The 21,764-nt window shown below is 42.7% G+C and overlaps 1 protein-coding gene across 1 annotated transcript in view; it reads left to right on the top strand.

Moving 5' to 3' along the window:
* Positions 1-216: 216 nt before the first annotated feature.
* EDAR (ectodysplasin A receptor) overlaps positions 217-21,764 on the top strand; it is a gene marked incomplete at both ends in the record, with an annotated part of 64,612 nt that continues 43,064 nt past the window's right edge. The window contains one exon of the mRNA XM_082053474.1: positions 217-249. Within this exon, the coding sequence (XP_081909600.1) occupies positions 217-249 (33 nt within the window). The remainder of the gene's footprint in view (positions 250-21,764) is intronic.

The following is a 21,764-nucleotide window of genomic DNA, read 5'->3' as shown; positions in this document are numbered from 1 at the left end:
AAGGCAAGTTATGAAGGCTTTTTTTTTTTTTTCAAGTGCTGAGCTGATGAGACATTAAAGGTTTCTTTTTCAAATAGTTTGGCTGTTGGGTTGCTCCTTTCACTCACACCTGCCCCTTGACTTAGAAATCGTCTCCGCCTCTTCAGCATCAAACACTGAATTTACATAGGCACAAAGAAAGTGTGGAAGGCCAACAGCTCACACGCCGTCATTAAGATGGGAATGCAAGAAGAACAAAGCAGCACAATGGTAAGAGAAATATCACAATACCCTACCTTTCTGCGAGGGGCTGACTAACCAGGGCTTTCCCATAGGAGGGAAGGGTGCTGAGGATACCACAGGATTAGCAGATGCATGTAGGGCTGCTGGCAATGACTAAGCCGGCAACAGCGAGCGAGGCAAAGTTCTAGACATGAGTCAGGTTTGGAACTTGTTGCGGTTTGTAGAGGCTCAAAAAGGCTTTGTACGACATCACTGCACAAGGCTGCCACTGCGAAGTAGCTGGTAGAGCCGCTGTCTGCTTTGGAAGGGAATACTTGCTTTCAGCAAAATGTTGTAGTCGAGCTCAGCTCCACACATTGCTCACCCACAGCACAGCCTTGGGTGTGCCTCCTACTTACATTATTTTAATGCCTTTGCAAAGTACTCTGGCTTATTAATTCAGTAAGTTCTTCTTAATCATCCAGGCATCCCTGAAGAATTTCAGAGGTGCACATAAGAAATGTGGCAAAGTTATTTCTTAAAATTATGTGAGAAAAATAAGAAAAAAAAAAACAACCAACCAACAGTTGAATGATGTATGTGGTTACCACCTAAAGGAAGTAATTTTTTGTTTGTGCTTGTGGCTTTTTGCTCTGGAATTCTAAAACACAGAAGCAAAGAAAACGAGAGGGTGGCATGGTGTCTGGATTTGTTTTGTTCCTTCAGAACTTTCTGTTCATCCTTTTTAAAAGAAGTTTGGTGGAAAGACTTAGGTGGAAAGATTTGAGATGCTCCCTCAGTCCTGATGTCATGTTTTTGCTGTGTCTTTTAACAAACTGCAGATGTGCTTTTATTTGCTATTGCCCATGCCTATGACTGAACTGGACAAAAATTTAAAGAAAAGGTACAATTGCTGCATAAGCTGCCAAAACTGTATTAGTTTAATCAAAATGAAGGAAAGAGAAAAGCATCTGCTTTCCTCCTTGCAAAGCCAAGTGCAAAAAGTGGTGCTAGCAGCTCAAGTTCCCCAGAAATACATACAGAAGCAAACCTGGTATCTGTGGTATTTCCTCTATCATCACCGATTCTAGCTGGATTAATTTAACAAGTGTTGCAGACAGACCTTTGCTTAGCTTCATAAACATGACCATTTTTGCAGAACAGGTGAAAGTTCATAAACAGTCGTGTTTAGCTTTGCAATATTTTTCTTCTAGGGTTTTCACCCATTTTCGTGTATACAGATGAAACACTTCTCCTTAATCACAGAAAAGCAATTAGCAATGGGTGTGTGAAAAGTGAGTGGAACAGCAGGCACTCTTCGAATCTTTGATTTGGGAGCACTCTGAGGTGGGAAGCAGACACTTTCTATTAGATCATCTTCAGGAACTTAATCTGATGGAGGAACTTTGGTGTCTAGTGGATGTGTCACTTCACACGCTAAGTCTAAAATATATATCTTAAGAAACTTGTTCCCCTGCCCCTTCACCCCAGAGGTGCCTACATTCCTTAACACCCACGTTTCCATCCACTGAGTTCCTTGCATGTCTGAACGTGTGCTTCTGGACATGCTTTACCTGGCCTGGCCTGTGCTGGATGAACAGACCCACATACCACATCTAAGTCTTGCTGATGAGAATGGTTGCACTTTTACATTTTGCCCATGCTTAGGGAGCTCGACTGGGACATCTGGACTTGATGTGCTCCTGTGCCTGGAGAGACCTGCTGTTTCTCCCACAATGGTGCCTCCAACCCTGGTTCTTGTGTGTTCTGGAAGAGGCATTTGTCCATCCCTCTTTTTTTTTTTTTTTTTTTTTTAACTGTTACATTTTCCTAAGCATTAGCGACTACTTGGAGAGCAAAAGTAAAATAATACTGCTGCCTGTTGGCTAGGGTACTTGGCAGGATGTGTGGAGAAGTGGGTTCTGGGAAATACTCAATATAAGATATTCAAATTTTTGTCAGAGTAAGAACTGGAGCTCAGTTTCCAAACCCTATCCCAGGTGGTGCCCCAGTTGCTAGGCTTGGGAGTCATGTGTCTGAGTGAAAAAGAGAAAAATACTGTCTCATGCAAAGCAGAAACGCATCAACAGGAGGTAGCTGGACAGCCCTGTGAGGAACCCCATGCAGCTGCCTGGCTGGGGGCTCGGGGCTGTCCCCTCTCCTGGGAACCCACCCAGCCTGTCCTCAGCCTCTGAAGGGAGAGATTTCCAAACTGATGTTCAAACAAAGGAGGATGCTTTCTGCAGGCAGGCAGAGGTGTTGGCTTTGCATCACCTCATGGATAACCGGATTATTAAGGACAATGAGATGAAGCACCACTAGTGATGTGTTTTGTGACAGAGAAGTGGCCTGAAGGAGACATTCTGTAGGCTGGATATTGTGGGGAGCTTTGAGGACTGGATGGAAAAGCCCTGCCAGGTTCCTATGCCTCACCAGTGTCATGGCCAAGGCATATCTACTGGCTTCTGAGGATCTCTGTTTTGAGGTATCTCGCTCTCCCCAGGCCCCGGCTGTAGCAAGGATGCTGCCACCTCCCATGGCTTCCACAGAGCACTGAGTCCATCATGGCACTGCTCCTGTTGTGAACCTGGCCTGATCCCTGCTGAAGCACAGGGCTTTCTTAGCCAAAAATGTGCTAGAGATTAGCACAGGCTGTTTTAAATCAGGGATGGCTAAGAGGCAAGTAGCTCCACAAGCACCAGCATGGATGAAGGTTTATTTCTGATGGATCAGTGTTTTGTGGCTGATTGCCAGCTCCACCTGCAGTTCTCCCCATTGGGACATTTGCAAAGACTTTGCTGCCATGGGCATTTGTTGGTGGCTCACAGGACAACCTCCTCCCACGCTGAAATGCACCAGGCAGCCCGGCCCAGCCACCTGCATCATGAAACCTTCGGGGAGTGGGTTCCTCCCTGCCCCATCCTGGTAGTCAAGACTGCTGGGACAGGGGCTGGGCCTGCACAAGTATGCCAGGGAGAGTGGGTGGGAAATTGCGTCATGGCCACACAAGCACCATTTGCTTTGGAATCCAACTAAAATTGGGTGAAACAATTTAAATAAAGTAAAAAGAAAAAAAAAATAGCACCATCCTGCAAATATCCAATAACCCTCTGGTTTTGGCACTCTCTTGAGAGACAGGAGTTCGAAGTTCAGCTCCCTGTTCCAAATTAAACAGAGGGAGTATTTGATGTTGTCCCATTTTACACAGTGTGTCGTACTACTCCACTAATAAATTTATCTGTGGAAACCTCTGAAATGTGCTAACCATACCCTAAATGCAAGCCTTTAGTGCTTATTGGAAAGAGTAGCAATGCTTTTTAATCTGTTCAAGAATAGCTATTCAGAGTGCAAGTAGAGAGCACTGCAGCGATTCAGAAATAAGATGTCGCAGGGGCAAATTTCTGTGAAGGGGTAATAGGTGATATGAATGTGGTCATCTTAGGTTTTCATTTCCAGGCTTTTGACTGGCTTTGAAATAAAAACGGCTTACAGCAACTGTAATATTTTCTGAACACTGAAGGCAGACTTCAAAAAAATGCTTTTATTGTAGAGTATTTGGTTTTTATTTAGGAGATCTGCCTAACTGTGCTAATACACTTTTCTCTTAGTAGGCCCACTGATTTCAGCTGCTTATGCTGCTCCACTAGCAGGGGCAGCACGATCTGGTCTTTATGATTTGAAGACTAAAGATATTCCCTTTTGGAGAAGTTTTTTTATGAGGCACATAAAGTAGGGAGAGCCATTTTGTAGCTCTGTATCCAGCTTTGGCTTCTTCCTACAAGAAGAATGGATGTGTGGGAGATAAACAGGACCTCAAGGATTCAGATGAGGAGCTTTATATGCGCAACAGTCTGAGCAAGGAAAATGTACAGAACTGACACCATGTGCACAGGCAGACTCAGTCATTGTTTCCTTAAGGCTTTAGACTTACATCACCATGAGGTGCCAAGAGACACGGCAGTCTTATGGCTTTTTTTTTTTAACAGATCTGTATGACCAGTATGTCATGACATAACACCAAAAAAGAAATTGGTTTGACATATAATGTATGAGGATTTGGGTCACTTTTCACTACATGTCAATAGTGCAGAAGAAAAGTAATGAACACAGCTTATTAGTATCAAACAAAAATGCTACCCTTTCCCTTGCACACTGGTGGGTCGAGCTTCAATGTAATTAAGCATAATGTAAAAATAATTCATCTGTCAATACCATCATTTATCATGAAAGGACAAATTCTCTGTAATGTATGGTTTTAATTAACTGTCACTTGCTCTCGAAGTTGAGATGCACTATAGACGTTTGGCACTTAGGCACATACATAAGTTTTTGGAGATGTTTTAGAAAGCAGAGCCAAGACAGACAAAAACCAACCCTGAAAGCAACCTGAGCGCACATGTGAACACAAGCACTTGTTATTCATTGAAAGCTTTGTCTTTTAAACAAATTTCCTGCTTGCATCCTTTTTGGGAGAAGAATTAGCTTTCACTGTTCACCATTTAAAGCACATCACTAAAACATGCCCCCAGGTCTCTGCACAGTGTGACATTTTAGACAAGCTGTAAAGAAATGTAGTTCCTCAGTTGTTGTTGTGCACTTGATAGTTGTATCTTCCAGAAATTCTATAACCCTTTACTTACGTCAAGCAAACAGTCATGGAAGTAAATCATTTTCTGTTATAGAGTTTTGCTATAGAATACGTTGCTACAGCTATAAGTGTGAGGTTTTTTGCTGCTTGCACAGGGCAATGCATTTAGTCAGGCTAAGCCATCTTCGAAGAGCTACCCCAGACCAGGGCCTGGGGGACTTCAGGGGACTGCCTGGAACAGGCAAGCTGTCCTCAACTCTTGGAGAGTAGCGGCTGTGCCAGGTGGCAGGAAGGGGCTCTATTCACAGCCCTCCCAAGTCACAGATATAATTGTGTTGTTACCTTTCACTTTGCAAGATAATCTTGTCATTACCCACCCCTTCACGGGCAGAGGCTGATGACGCATGACGCCACGTTGCCCTGGTGGCAGTGGACCACAAGCAGGTGAGAGTGAGCTGCCTGGGATTTCACTCCAGGTGGGATCATTCCAATGCAGAGGCAGCATGTGCCCAGCATGCCTTTGTTGCCTTGAGTTTATGGGAGAGTTGAATGGCTACAGAAAGTGGCTGCATGATGGAGGCAGGTAGATTAGAGCATCAGGATGCAGCCCACATGAGGCTTGAGGGACAGATGCTTAAATCCTGTTTGGGCTCCCAGATGAGTGAAGAGCAGTGGGGACATGAGTGGTGGCTGCAGGAACAACATAGGGTGTGGGCAGGGGAAAGGGGTACCAGATGCTTTCCACCAAGGCGCTGCTCCAGCTGGAGCAGAGTGAGGAAAGGCAGTGAGAGGGGTAATGTGGAGCTAAGGTGGAGTCATTGGCACCACAAAGCACACAGGTAGAAGCTGAATGAATATGAAGCAAAGGACTGAATGGGCACAAAGAGAGTAAATGTTACAAGGAGGAGGAGAAATGTGTCATCTCTCTGGGAGTTTGAGAAGAAATTGCTGGGCAATCCAGGGCATTTGCTGCCTAATTCATTGCTGGTACTCTCATTAGGCCAGGGGGCCCTGATAGTGCCTGTTACTGCTTTTTTGAAAATTGCAAGTTATTTTTAAGAGTCACACAGAAATGGAACAGCTGCCTAAAGCCACATATTTCTGCTTCCCTCTCTCGACTCCCTGTGAGATAGGCCAAGCTGAACTGGCCTTGCTTACATTTCTTTTTTTTTTGCAAAGCTGTGCTCCGTTCATTGCATTTGACTTGGGGTTCAAGCAGCGTTCTGTAGCAGGCTGTCAAGAGCTGAAATGTCAGAATGAAATACCGAATGCTATTTCCTCAGATGCTCGGTGTCAGAAATTATGGAGGCTTCAGGCTAAGTGTCCGCAACAGATTCCCATGGTTGATGCCATGGAGCCATGCCTCCTGCTGGCACCAGATAGAGGACATGATCCCCAAGGGAAAAAAAAACAACACAAACAAACAAACAAAAAAACAACTAAACACACACACACAAAAAAACAAACAAAAACAAAAACACAACACACCAAGAAACAACAAAACATCCCAAAGAAAAAAAGTATAAATGGTAAGTCTTTCAAACAGATATTTGTGGCCAAACTCAGATTGATGCTGCAGCTTCACAGGCAGTTGTGTCAGTTCAGCTCAGGTGTAGATGTTTCTCCTCCCATTCTAGTGAGTAGATGTTCAACATGTTGTATGGGCTCTCTTCCCACCCTCCCTTTTGCCCTATTTTAAATCTGCTGCAAACTTAACCTGCTTTATTCAGATTTTAATGGCATGAGGTTTATGTGCTAGCTGGGACATGCAAGTACCTGGAGTCCTAGAAATGCTTATAATTTGCATTCTTAATAAAACATAATTTAAAATCCTAAATATAGAAAGTGCTCTATAGCTGAAATGGATTAAACCAGCTTCTTCTTCCCAGATCTCAACATCCCAAACATCCATGTGAACCCATAAATTTTGGAAGAAGTCCCCTAAAGGCCTGGCCCTGAGCTGCTTGAAAAAAAGGAGAATCAGAAAACCAAATCTAGAACTTTCTATTGGGTTAAATCCAGAATATACTGATGGGTCCTCCCAAGTGGCAGAGCCAATCTGTGATGCTCAAACAGCCCTTAAGGATCCTTAGTCTTGTTGTTAATCCCATATTGCTTTCTGTTCCAGTGATCAAAGATAGGGATTATGAAATGCTTGAGAAGGGCAAACTTTATATTAGCCACCTTCTTTTCTCTATCAGTCTGATTTCGGAACATCTCTTCACAAATGTTTTTTAGTGCCATGAATTAATACAACATTATTCCAAATACCATGGTAATTCTTCACCCTGGAAAATGCTCCTTAACTTATTCTGTTCCATGAATGGCATGGCCAAATTTATTTGTCCTTTGAATGATTCAACAAAACAAACAATAAATATCTTTGCAAATTGCCAGGCATTTTTCTCTCTTTATGACAGACCTTTTCTGCTTGTGTCACTTCAAAGCCTTTGGTAATTAGCAAAACACCTGCTAATGCTAAAGTTTCAGCAGCCTGAGGTCTGGGATATGCAGTTGTGTTTCTCTGTCCCGACACCATCCTGAGCACTCTCTTCTTTCCCTCCTGTTGTTCACTTTGTATATCTCAGTGCTCTATGGCTTTGCCTCTCGTCAGACAGGTTCAGTGTCAAATTAAGTCTTTACTACCAAGGATTTTCTTCCAGAGGAATTTAAGAGGCTAAATGAAAGTGTCTAACCACAGCTGGCTTAGAGAGAGGATGGATACACCTAAAATGAGGAAACCAGGCTTGTCTCAGAAACCACAGGCACAACATGAGCTGATGCCACAGTCCTTCTCGCCACCTCCCACCAAGTCAAAAACACCTCCTTTCAGTCCTCCACAAGCAGCCAGCACGCTCCCGCTTCCCCAGCAGCAGCGGCGGTGCCAGCATCTATCCCTGTGCCCGCTCCTGCAGCCTGGCTGCCTCAGGCAAGGGGAGGCTGTGAAGAAAACACAGGTGCCCGCACAGGCGGCCAAACCCATTTCACACTTGCACCTCATGCTGCAGACAGTCGGCCATCCCCAGCTCCCTCGCTGGGCACGCCCCCACGCACGTCTTTGTGCCCTCTGTTTTTCCCATAAAGTGTCTGATTTTTTTTCTTTTTTTTTTTTTTTTTTTTTTTTTCACCTCAAAGTGATAGCAATTCCTGGTGCATTTATCTTAGATGATGTGGTCGTTGTAAGATGAAGTACCTGCAGCAGCCAGTCTGCGGTTGATTTGAACGCAGGCGAGTCTCAACAATGAGCTTAAAGGAGGGTGTCAGGTATAAATCTTGTCTTCAAACAGCCAGGGTGCATTCCAGACTTCAGAGACACCTCTTTGTGTGGAAAGGTTGTTTTTTTTTTATACCTCCTTTTTCTTTTTCTTGGACCTGGAAGAGGATGAAAGTGGCGGGGTGTGTGCATTCGTTTAGGCTGATAATGAGAGTGGGGCTCACGGGCATGGTAATTTGGCAGCCTCTTCACTTCCTGTAACAGTTTAAAAAAAAATCATCCAAGGGCTGCTTAAAGACAAACATTTTTTGTTTAACTACTGGGGGTTCGTTTTCTGAACAGCCATGCGATTAATCTTATTTGTGTTAAAGAGGCAGGCTGCTTTTTGTAAGCGTTTCTGAGCTATAATTAATGAAGATCAAAAATGTTACAGAGACATAATATTTAACTTTTCCTAGGTGCAACTACACAACATCTGCAGCAATTAGAGAAGCGAAAGAAAAAGGCATTGTGTTGGGGTTTTTTCCCTTCAAAGTGTCTTTGTTAAGCCTCTTTCCTGTGCACAACTCTTTAGTGCTCTGGCTGCAAACATAATTTTTGTTGAGGAGACTAATCAATACTAAAACCAGAGCTTTTTTTCTTTTTTTTAATTGCACTGAGAGATAAACACATTGTTCAAAAATGTTATCAGCCAGGTTAGACTTGTGAGGGCTGAGCCCACAAAGTTAAGTGCAGAACTACTTGTGTTGTCCTTTGAAGGACGAGACACAAACAACAGTGTTTATTGCTTGCGTAGCAGTTTTCAAGCAAATTCCTGTGCTTGTTAAAACTTCAAATGCATCACAGCAGTTCAATGATTTTGCATGTAAAAAATCCTGAATGTCTTTACAAGTAGGAACTCTGCAGCACAGATTATCTTTTAGCTATGCTGCTTAAAAAAACAATTAGTTTTTGATAAGTAGTAGTTTTTTTACCTCTGGCTGATTAAATGAAGAACAACTCTGGAATGTATCACTTGAAGACATATGACAAGAAAGGTTCATCGTTTTACCTTGGCACCAGCTGCCTGCTGCTCCATCAATCTTTCAGGTACTCTAGCAAAAGGAAAATCTGTTTTTCACTGTCCTGAATTTAAAACACAAATCACTCTAAGTGTGTCACTCAGATTTGTGAAACAATGGTGTGCTTTGCCTTTACGTACAAACAACAGGTGCATGACTTCATTACGCTCAAGATCACTCATTTCAAATGCATGTGGCATTTTACTAACACTTTGCAAAGAGAAGCTGCAGCTACATCATTCCTATTGGTATCAGAACTGTTCTGGCATTGCTAAGGCAAAGCCAGATCTGTCATCTATGTGATCTGGGATAAGTCTGATCTCAAATATTGTTTGACAAACAAGCAATCCTGGTGTGATCCCAAAATCAACAGAGGCACCATCTGATGTGTACTAAACCATGTTAAGAATTAAAGAGGAATTAAACTTTGTCCTTTCTTTTGGGATGCAAGTGTCACCTGGAAGGTGACCTACAAAGAAGAAGTTAAAACCTGGGGACCTCCACCACACCGTATCTGTACCCTAGAAAAGTTTGTGCTACCTGATGCCAAGTGCCTCTGCCTCCGGTAACAATAAACTCTGCTTCTAGAAACTTGGAGGCAAAAATGAGCAAGAGGTGCAAGGCAGCACTGAGTAACCAGCTGCTGTTTCCCACCAGTCTCCTTCCCAGTTACTTCTTCCCAGGGAAAGAGCAGACTGCTGCCCTTGTGACCAAGGGGTCCTTGTATTTAACCCGTGATTGATGTCTGAAGGTAGATACGTTCAGTTTGGAGAAATGTTTGCAAAACTGAATCGTGGAAAGTTTCACATGCTGGTTACATCATATTTATTTCTGTTTACTTTCTGACTCATATCTTTCCTAAGTATGTGCAAGCAAAAGAAGTCTAACAATTTATAACATTTAAATGAACAGTCTTCCGCCACATACTAGAGACATCTAGTCTCTAAAGCTCTCCCCCTAATCTGTCTCAAGGTTAAAAGCCAACAAGTTGTTTGTGGGAAGAGATGTCAGGATGCTGATATGAGAGTGTTTCCATGAGAGCAGGACCACTGGTTTGAGCGAGAACATTTGGCTTTTTGCAGGGACCGTCTGCAGCAGAGTAGCACAATGCCCGGCTTGGGGGTGTCATGAGAATTAGCAGCAATGCTAAAAACAGGCACAAGCAAATGTCAACAGCTTCACCTTCTTTTCTTAATTGCAAAACTATTATAGATAAAAAAATACACAATTTCAGTACCGAAATCCATATGTTCTTTGAGCAACTTCCAGGTTTTTACGTTTTAACTGAGGTGAACCCCTCCCACAGTCCTCTCGGTTACTCATCTTCCCAAGCACTCTTTCATCTTCTTATCTTTCAGACTGTAAGATCTTTGAGAAAGAGACAGTCTTTGTGTACTGTACAACACCCAGCATATTTAACACTAAACTCAAATGTTTGCCTACACTGTAAAACAGTTGCCAAAAAACGTGGTTTAAGAGGGTGTCAAGGGTGTTCATTTCTAACTATTAAGAAGGGACTGAGAAATTGTGTGGACATAAGGTAGTTTTTGTTCAAAACGAAATGATAGAATGTGGAGCCATCTGAAGATTTCATTCGGAGAGCCCTAAGCACAGTGTTGGTCAGCACACGACTGAGGTTGCCAGTGCAATCAGCTTTGCTCCTCAGCTTTTTTCTGCCTGATGCAACTTGTACATTAATTGCAGCAACCATCATGAAAAAGTTTTGATAAGGACATTTTCAGAGAAGAGTTAGAAAGGTCTAAAAAGTTATGGTCACTGTGCTCACACTTAATAGGCTCCACTTGCTCAGGCAAATGAGGCAATTTGGGGTTTGTCTTTGCCTTTCCAGCCTGTCCCCTTTTGCCCAACAGATCTTCTGTGTGAGGCCCCAGATTTTTTATCCTGCTCTCATGATGCAGGCCTGCTTTAAAGTCGGAGGAGCAGTGTCTTTGATTACTTTTATTTATTATACCATATAATCCCTACACATATGTTCAGTTTATAGGTAAGAACACGGCTAGTTTGATTCTGTATGGCACTTTCTCACATGACGTGATTATTTTCTCTGGTGACCTGCAAGAGTACAAAGCAAGTCAGAGAAATGGTATTTTCACTCTCAGTTCATGTAGGAATAAGTAATCGTGTGGGCAGCATCCACTGGAAATTTATGTTTGTTTTCTTTCCCTGACTACTATCATAACCTGAAATCGGAAAAATCAATCTGCATCTTGCTTTTATGTGATCTTACAGATGAGATCCTTCAGTGCTGCTTCTTTTTCTGCCTGTGATTTTAAACAATTTAAGGATCCTTCTGAAGGGCTGCATTCATTCACCTGCCTATGTGTGGCTACTGTTATTTAAGATGTGCCATGTAAGTTGTCCATGTGAGGCTGGCAGGTTTAACGCAGAACCCAGAGGGGACCTAAAGTGTTTTGGAGTCAGGCAGGGTGTCATAGGACACAGAATCATAGAATGTCCTGAGTTGGAAGGGACCCACAAGGATCATCAAGTCCAGCTCCTGTCCCTGCATATGACAACCCCACAGTTCACACCATGTGTCTGAGGGTGTCGTCCAGTCTCTTCTTGAACACTGTCAGACTTGGGGCCATGACACCTCCCTGGGGAGCCTGTTCCAGTGCTCCACCACCCTCTGGGGAAAGAACCTTTTCCTAATGTCCAACCTAAACTTCCCCTGGCACATCTTCCTGCCATTCCCTCAGGTTCTGTCATTGCTCTCCAGAGAAAAGGGATCAGTGCCTGCCCCTTCTCCTCCCCTTGGGAGGAAACTGTAACCATGATGAGGTCTCCCCTCAGTTTCTTCTTCAGGCTGAACAGACCAGGTGACTTTAGCCGCTCATCTCAAATAGCAGCAGGCACTTGTGCATGGCAGCTGTGTTGAGCCCTTGTTGAATCCAGCAACCAGAAGAATTGCTTAGCTGGAAGCTCCAGAAAATTCCGTATCGTCTCCCTGATCATCAGATGACTTCTTTCTCCCTAAACGCATCGAGCATTTCTTCTTTCTTGCTCCCATGGTGGCCCCCGGACTGCCAAGTAATCACAACTTTTATACTTACTACTGCATATAATGGATTCCTAGCTTGAATATAGATATGATCACTTTACTATGTCCTAGTAAGGTTTCAAAATTATGTTGATAATTTAATATCACAAATATGAACTAATTATTAACTCTTAACAAACTTCTAAGTAAATCACAGCGAGAACAGAACACCAAAAAATTGGTTGAGGGGCAAGATCAAAGCAAGAGTTTTTTTGAGTTCTAGTTCCAAAAACATTGAAAATCCAAAAAGTGAGCTCACTCTACTTATTACTATAAATTTCCTATGCCTTGTGCAGCTCAGCCTTGTGTTTCCAAAAAAGCCTGGAACAAGATCAGGCCTGTGACATTACTAAACAAGTAATATGAGATTTACTTCAACACGTACTACAACTGCTAGATAAAGAAAGTGCACCTAACTGGAAATGCAAAATGCTTTTTTTCAAGCCTGATCTATTGCAGTGTCTAGAGATCTAATCTAAAACTTTTTCCTAACCTTCAATTCAGTGTTATCATGGAGAGGAAGATCATCAGGAATTTCAGAAAAACTTGACCTCTCCTTTTAGTCAAAACTTGCTTCTCTCTGTATCCATTTCTTTATTAAAGACACATGACAAAGTGAAGTTAAGGTATATCTGTGTCTAGGGCAGGTCACAAATTTGTCTCTTACGGTGGTAGTAAGCTGGTAAGGATCAACATACAATATTGCTTGTGAGGAATAATCACATTTAAAAGTCTGCAGAGAATTACATCTCCTGCATGCCTTCATGCCCTTAACCCCAAATTCCCAGTACTTTATAGAAACCCTCTTTGTCCCTATTACATTGAATTTGGGAAAAGCAAATTTGAGTGTGTGGTGACTGTAGTAATGAAGTGTTTGTAAAAAACCTTGTTTACTTTACCTTGCACTCGAAGCTAGAGGGTATAACACGAGAGCTGTCTTGAAACAATATTCCTGATGCCACTGAGCCTTGGAGATCCCATGTTCATAAGTCAGAGCCATCAGACGTCAGAGCAGAGCTGTCACGTCAGGGTTTCGATGTTTTTTTCTAAATATAAGTTTAGGCTGGCTGGGAGTTCAGAGTAAGTTGTATAAGGGATGTAGTCACACCTGAGGGCTGTCTGTACACTGATCTCAGCACCTTGAGTGTGTCAAGATAAGTACTGGTCACATTAGCCCTGTGTCTACGACCACAGAGTTCTCTAGGCCACTTTTGCGGAGAACTTTGCATTAATGTTAATAAAGGTTACCCATAGAAAGGGTCAGTCTTTTCAGCTGGTAGATTGTTCACACAAATGCGCAAACCCTGCCAATGCTGTTTCTAAGCAACTGAAACCATTTATAAATTCAATTCTGATTCGTAAAACAGTTTTAGACAATAAAACTGGGAAAAAGCTTTGGAAAATACAAACTGATTCAAATGTAGAGTTCACTATGTGAAACAGTTTATATGCTTATGGTACTTTACCTGAGAAAATTGCTTATTTATTTTAATGGAAGCTAAAATCTTTCCCAAAACCATGGGGAAACACCTTTAGCCAGGCCTTCTTCATATGTGTTTTACCCCCTCTGAACCCAGTCTTGGGTTTGCTCAGTACAGGTTCCTGGAAGTGTCCCCTCTGGTCGTGCCAGGAAAGCTTTAGCTGTTCCAGAGGCAGTGACTGTCAGACCTGGAACAGCAGCAGGGAGCCATCCCTATCACCAAAGCTTGATCCAAACGCTGAGGAAATTTTCCCCTCCCAGAGGAGATGATTGCTTGGCTTAGTGGCTTCCACATCTTTCCTAAATGGAAAGGTATTTTCTTTTCTCACCCCAAAGCAAAAAGAAAGGAGAAAAGCAGACCAAAACACACCACTGTAGCCTTAGAGCTCAGAGTGTTGCAAGCCCGATGCTCAGTGTGACACACAGTATGAGACACGTGACAGCAGCGAGGTGCCCCCAGGGGTGTCCCTGCTTAAGAGCTCTGTGAGGTGCCCTGGGGAGCATCTCTGATCCCTTGAGCTGCATGGGTTGAGCAGGAGGGGGAAACGTAGAGCATTGCCTGCCTGCTCACTGATATGTTCGGGATATGGTGCTCAGGGGGAAATATGGGCTTCATCAGGATTATTGCTCAATGCCATAATGGATGGGTAATTATAGGTCTTGCAGTGAAAGAAGCAGCCTGACAGAGATCTTAAGCTACCAGAATTTGAGTAGAGATGTTATTTCTGGGGTATTAGTCCCAGAGGCCAAAGTACAATTACAGTGGTGTTTTATGTTTCCTCACCCAAAAAAAAAAAAAAAAAAAAAAAAGAGCAAAGTGTATGGTTTTAAATTAATCCTCTTATCAAGGAGTTACTTAGACACACTACTTCCTCTTTTGCTTTCTCCTTGTAACACCATTGATATCTTTGCACAGCTGAAGGTAAAGGCTGTGAGCGCGCACAGCCTGGCAAGCTTGATCATGTAAGCTTGGGTACGTTCTTTGAAATCATCAGAAAACTTGATCTTGTATACCAAACAAACATGCCCTTTGCTATCCAGTACTTCTCCAAAACAGCCAAGGGAAAATAATGTTACTCCCTCTATGTACAGGAGAAAAAGTTCTTGAAACAAGTCAGAGGTCTCCTTTGTTCCTAATGGGAGCCTAGAAATATGGTTAGCTAGACCTAACCACTTCAGGTGAGCTATTGCAACACAGCTCTTCCATGTATCCTAATAATGACCAAGAAAAAGGTTTCCACAATTGTCTGTACTTGATCTCGCCCCAAAAGGTAAACTGTATGAAGAAAAGACTGGGAAAATGAGCTCTCAGATTTTCAAGTAGGCGAGAAGCTATTTTGCCCTCTCTAAACTATCACTTCCTTGCGCAAAGTGACAGAAAGATGGATGAAGTTTGAAAGCTTGGAGTTGGCATGGAAACAGTCTTTGCTGGAAGTGTGCACTTTTCTGACTTGAAAGTAAAAATGGGCAGAGTATGACAAGGTTAGAAACATTTGCAATCTGTGCCTTGGGAATAGGCAGTGGAAGATAAGAAGAATTAAGCCATCAGAACCAAGGACCATGCCTTTACTTGCTTTCTGATGTGTCTGCCTGGGATATTTTCATAGTCAGAGTACTGTCTAGAGCATTCTAGGAGTTTACTGAGGATGTCACTGAAGTACAGAAGTCCAAAATTTGTACAGGTCCAACACACCATGTTGTACTACTGAGGAACAGCATGCAGTTGGATGATGAGAGGTTATTGAAATGGGGGGAAGGCAATACATGAGACACTCTTTTCAGTCTTGTTCATATAATAACTTCAATCCCAAAACACCTGGAAGGATTTTACAGAAGGATATACAAATTGTACCTGAGAGTCAGCCTGTTCATACCAGCATGCTTTCATGATGCAGGGTGGAAAACACAGCACAGCAATACTTTCCATGTCCATTTGGAGCGTATGAGTTTGAAGCATGTGAATGGAAAGGTGGTGGTTTAGGTGTTACAGGAAAATGACAGCTGGTGAAATGTACTTACAAAAATGGGCTCTGGGTTGTGCAACATGGAGGTGGCTCAACTATCAAATCTAGAAAGAGTAGCAGGACTTTGGTTGTATGGCCGCTCTGCAGAAAATGAGTTGGTCCTTTGAGGCCCTGTGCTCCACAAATTCTAGCTTGTTTACAGCCTTTTTCCCAAGCACCAAGGATCCTTCCATAACCATGGTTTAAATAGGATGCCTGTTTACTGATCTTAAATAGCACTGTCAGCAGCTTGACACTTCAAAGATCTTGTTGGGTTGCTGGTTGGGTGCCAGCACCCTGAGGGAAGGGTGCCCACACCACTTGGCACGGCAACCAACGTTCCTCTTTGTCTCACCTCTAGTCACCAGTGTCAAACCTGCCCCTTTAGTGAAGCCCAGGATCTCTCCTAAAGCTTTGCCTGATGACCACACACCACACATACAATAAATAGCCTTTATAAACACAATTAATCTGCTCTGAGATGTGCAACAGCTGGGGAGTAACTCCATCTTTACCAGAGAAAACCTGTTTCCTGAGATGCAGGTATATGTGAACAAAGAATGGATGTGGGCACTTCAATTACCAAGCCAGGCAGACTGTTGCAGAGCTATCCCAACCCCCTGTTCTCTAAACACATTTAAAGGATGAAAGTGAGTGATTCATGAGCAAAAGAGGCATCTAGTCATAACCTAATATCCCAGTCCTTGAGTAAGCTGAGTATTGTTCTTAAGGCCTGTTGGCTTTCCAAAGATTTCAATTTGTGTGACAGGATGCTAGATGTACTGCCCAAATGGTCTGTCAAATCTATCACAGTGACAAGGAAATATTGTGCTCTCCTCCTTCCCTCTGAAATTCCTTGAATACCTGGTGCCAGCAGTTCAGCTGATAATGCAAAGAAGGATGAAAGCAGACTGCCTTGTCTAGAAGCAGTGACTTTTCAAATGGGCTGTGACAGGCTCCCTTCATCTTTCTGTAACATATCATTTTGATGCAAGCAACAGACTACAAATAAGCCCGTTGGTACAGAAAAGGCTACAGAACTTTTCATATTTTCACTAATTGTGAACTATTACTTGTTAATGTGCTAGTTACTATTCCATTACTCAGAATATAGAAAATGTTGCATTTCAGGCTCTGAGCTAAGATTTGGGTATTTTCAAGAGAATTTTAAGGTTTCTGATCAGCCTTCAAAGTACGGGTTTATGTTAGGGTAAGTCCGTGGTGCTTGTAGTGGTATTGTTTTCACAAAGTAATTATATGACTACTTCCTTTGAGTGCAGTGAACACACTGTTTTTATCTACATGATCCTCTTTTATTAATTCTGTCAACTACCATACTCAGTGTGCTCTCTGTGCATCATGGCTCAAATCCAGATGCCGCCAGGATCACTCAGAATTTCACCGCAGACTTCAGTGGGATTTCACCTGCGCAGCTGTGCCTGATGCTCCACCTCAGGGAGGGAGCAGTCTTGTTCTTCCCTGAACTCCACGTTCTTCCTTTGAACCAGGGCTGTTTAGACAACGTGTGTACTTTTGAGTGTCTCAGCCCCTCCTAGTCTAGGAACTGCTGTCTCTACCCCCACAGGTCTGGATGCGGGGACCTCTGTGACTACCACCCTACCCTACCAGACTGAAGCAGATGCCATCATGCAGGGTGTGTGGGACTGTACGCAGAGATGCAGCCGTGACCCTCTGCCTCTGATGGAGATGGCAGGTTTTAGATCTCTAATACAACAGAAAAACTCTAAAGGGCATGGAAAAAAAGTCTTCCTAGAAAACAAGACAGGGCTGACAGAATTGCTTTTACTTACAGCAGACAAGCACCCTGCAAGGTGTGACCAGGAGTTACTGCATGCACACCATGGAGTTAGCACAGCAGAAGAAATATATCTGTGTGGCAAGGCTGGTCTCAGCACACAGGCTGATGTATGCTTTGTGCTTTGCGTCTCCTGACTTAGCCCCAGTATTAAAGTAGCCTGAGGGCTACTTTAACTTGTATCCAACTGTAAGAGCTCCAGTGAACCACTGAAGTGCACAGGCAGGGTATAAGAATGGTTACAGGTTTTCTAAATCATTTGAAGCACCTATGGCAACTTGTCAGGCTGATCCATAAGAAGATAACTAAGGTCTACTCAGCTGCACATGAGCTCACCCTTCTGAGACAGGTCCAAGGCCTTAAAAAAATAATCACGTTTACCTAAGAGATCAAATGCTTCCCATATTTGCTGCTTCCAAACTGATCTACTGCAGTCAGTCTATCATAGGAATTATTCTTCTGTATTTCAGCCGCTCACTTTAAAGCATGACAAACAAAATTCTCCTAGACCACTTACCTGTGCAGATCAAGCTCTGTGCTTTCAGGATAACCTCCATTCCCTCCAAAATGGCTTAATGGATAACTTTCAGTAATGTGAGGCTGAGAACAGCAGCAGCAGGAGCACTGTGCAATAGGGTTGGCATGCCGTGTTTGAGCTACCTAAGAATACGCATCCGAGGTCTGCCTCTGCCTCATACAAGTTATAAAATTAGTATTAGTCCTTTCTGACACAGTAGAGTAATGTCTAATACACCCATGGAGAAATGTTGTCTTTCCCAATGAGGGGGGACTACTGTTTTCCAGCTGTAGCAGACAGCGAGTTTTGTATTCACACATCTCAGATAAAGATACAAGCACTGCCAACATGCGGGACTTATGCACAGGACGTCAGTGGCAACTATGTGTAGCATTAGAGAACAACCACATTTGCTGCCCTCAGACTGCTTGTTTAGCTGCTCAGTGATTTAACTCTTAGACCATTCCAGGTTTTTCCATGCTGTATGTTAAGTTAGTGAAGTAAGCAGACTGAGAACGCTGCAGCAGCCGTGTTCAGAAAAAGTCTTCCAGGTTTAATGTGCTTTAGCTTCATGGATTTAGTTCATTCCCCCACTCCAGTTCCTTTCCCAGACTCCCTCTGTGTTTACAAGCTTTTAGTGTTATTTTAGCTTCTCGCTCTTGCATTCATCATAATCTGTGAAAATCAGAGTTGACATGATGACAAAAGTTGTCACATTGAATACATTGTTTACTTGGCTCAAACAGTTATTTTTATAGTCTCTCCAGAGAAAGTTTTGTATTCAAATTTGCTAGAGATACTCAACAACTTTAACTAGAAACTTAGCATTTCCTCTTTCAAAAATTCTTCGAATGATATTCTCCAGCAACAGACTAATTGACAACATCTTGCTTTACAGAGGCACACATCCTTTGGCATTAGATTTTCTCAACACATTCAGACTTGGAGTTTGAGGATCGGCAGTTCGGCACAGCATCACGCAGCCAGTAAATGGCTCACCTAGGAGACACGCTGATTAGCCCCCAAAATTCAGTTTTCTGCAAATGAGGGATAAAAATCCTGTAAATTCATGATAAGAGTGATTCTTCACATCCAGACTGAGATTTCTCCCGCGTTCTGTGCTGTATATTTCACATACTGAATCTCTCATCTATTTAATTTTCCCCAAGGCTTTCATATTGTTCTCAGTGAAACAACAGCTAAGATCTTTTCCAAACCAGTGGAACAAGACATTGTGTTTGACAGGAAAGATCTAAAATTTATGTTTTGCTTGCTTCATGTTTAGACTTGAATTTACCAAAACAGCTTCTCCAAGAGGAGCTAGTACCTTGTTATTTATATCTACTGAACACCGCAGTCACCTGTGTGATCTAGGACTGTCTGTCTGGGTTATTTCTGTATCAATACCTGCAGATATTTTAACCTGGAGGATGATGGGTAGACTACTTTAAATTTTGTTTGTGACCAATAAGGAATATTCACCCCCCTAAAATTTTTTGCTTAGAATTATACCTCCCCAAAATTTGGGCTAGGTATAATAGGTTCACTAACACCTTAAAGTACTTTACCATATATGCCTCTGGCCTCCAGATAACCATGCAACCGTTTGCAAAATCTTCGAAGCAATCATTATTAGATGCTTATAGGACTGCAAAATAGTACTTCCAGGTATAACCAATTGGCAAAAATAAGTGTGATTTGCCATCTACAGTGTAGTTAAGGTAGAAGACATGGTAATCCATGGGCAGCAGCCATGATTTCAGGGCAGTCAAGAGATCTTGCCATGAAAAAGGGCCTGAGTTCTGCACCCTAGAAACATATTTATTTGTATTAAGAAAAATTCAAGGTGAGATTGTCACTAACATCTGACCCAGCCCCAGGGCAAGCAAAAGAAATGGCTAGAGAAGGTTAGTGGCTGGCTGTCCTGCCAGCCACCAGGAAGCAAAAAAAGATGTTTATAAAAGAAAAATCAAACTCTGTCATTCTGCTACATTTCATCTATTCTGTTTCTAATTTGTATAACATTTTAGGCTTTAAGGAGTACACAAAGTTTTTCTGCTTCTGGCTCTTTGAACAGTTATTCCATTGACCTTCCTCGGCTCTAAGACTGTGGGTTTACTGCCTGTCCTGCCTTGCTTCCTGCCTCCTCCCAGTACCTGGATGCTGAGCTGTGCAGGCAGCAGCACCAGCTCCTCCTGAGCCTGTACGGTGCCTGGGAGCAGAAGACACCCAGCATTAGTGTTGTGTCCCATTTGGGCTGTTTATCTTGCTAAGCCACCCATGCCCTACCTGCACCACCATTCTCCCGTTCCTGCTGTTGTAAATCACACCTTTGTAGATCACACCCCAGATGTGGAGGTATTGCTTTGCTGGACATAAGGGTTTTCTTCAACTTGCCCTGCAGAAGCAACACAAACGTATTTAACACAAAATTTAACTGATTAAAATATATCAAGCTGATTTGGGAGGTGGATCTCACAATCTGTCCTGCTCAGGAAGGGAGGTTATCCCATTAACTCTAAATAACACCTCAGGGTCCTCCAGAAAGTATTAAAGGAGGTGTTGCCAGTATAAAGTAGTCCTGCGTGAGCTGATCCAGTAAAAGAGTAGGCTTCCTCCCTTTCAGATGAATCCATCGGACTAGACCAAGCTTTGATGTACATGCTAGCTTTCTATTCAGGATAAACTCAAAACTACATGGTCCCATCCCAACAGCTAGGACTGAGAACAGTTGACAGACAGATCAGGCACACAATCTTTTCCCCTTACTGTATTTCTCAAAGAGCATTCAGCTAACACTGGCTAACTCATGTGATAGTGTAAGTAGAGCTTTGACCCATTTGTTAGACTCCTTTCAAAGCAGATACTTGACTCCAGCAATTGCTTTCTCTGGGTGCAAACTTGAACAAGCAATAATAGACCTAAAAGCACTCCAATCCATTTTTAATGCACTGTCGTCTGAGGCGACTGAAAAAAAGGTAAAAAGCTAAATCCAGATAATTTCATCATCGGGGTCATTTCTCTTTGGGGCTTGATAACCCTGCAAGCTGTAAAATGGGGTCCTTTAAACTTCTCTACTGCAGCAATGTGGAAATTTCCTTCTCTGAATGCCTTAATTTTCCATTTAGTAGGAATTACATAGTGTTAACAATGGGAAAATCTGAGTGTTTGTATGAAACTGAGGCTTCCTTTGTCTCTTCTAAGTTGTTGGTCTTAAAAATACAGAGGAGTTGTCTCCACAGCAGCAGTCATTGCTTTATACAAACCAAATCTTCTGAGAAGTTCACTGTCTCCATCTGAAAGCCATCCTTCAGTCTTTCACACAGAAAAAAGTACATGCAATGCTAAGCATTGCAAGTGTACCCCAAAGAGATAAGACATAAGCTTCCCTGTGACATCTTCTAGACCCTATACATTACCCATAATTCTGCTTTTGCTTTTCTGCTTCCGAACAGCAGTTAAATGCACAAGGAACGAGTCCAGTTTTTCTACAGGTCACTCAAGGAATTAATTTTAACAAGGTTGACCAAAGAGCAACTGAATATCTGAAATATGTATTTGCTGAGGTCAATAGTTTTGTGCTGTTTTATTGAAGTAAAGGTCATCTATTAAGGCATCCTCCAGTAGTTTGAGCTCAGGGTTTGCCATCAAGAGACATACAAGATACTCAGAGAGGTTAATAGACAAGGGGAGCAATTTCTTTGCTCTGTTTGAAGCAGAACCGTTCTTGCCAGCCCTCACAACTAGATTCCCTTCTGACCACACAAGTGTGTTTGTCCATAATACATTCAGTCCTCAAAAAGAGACATTAGAATTTGAGGAT

This window comes from Streptopelia decaocto (genome assembly GCF_964273445.1).
Source record: "Streptopelia decaocto genome assembly, chromosome: 1".
NCBI classification, from domain to species: Eukaryota; Metazoa; Chordata; class Aves; order Columbiformes; family Columbidae; genus Streptopelia; species Streptopelia decaocto.
Note: the sequence above shows the minus strand (reverse complement) of the source record. Positions and strands in the feature narration are given on the sequence as shown.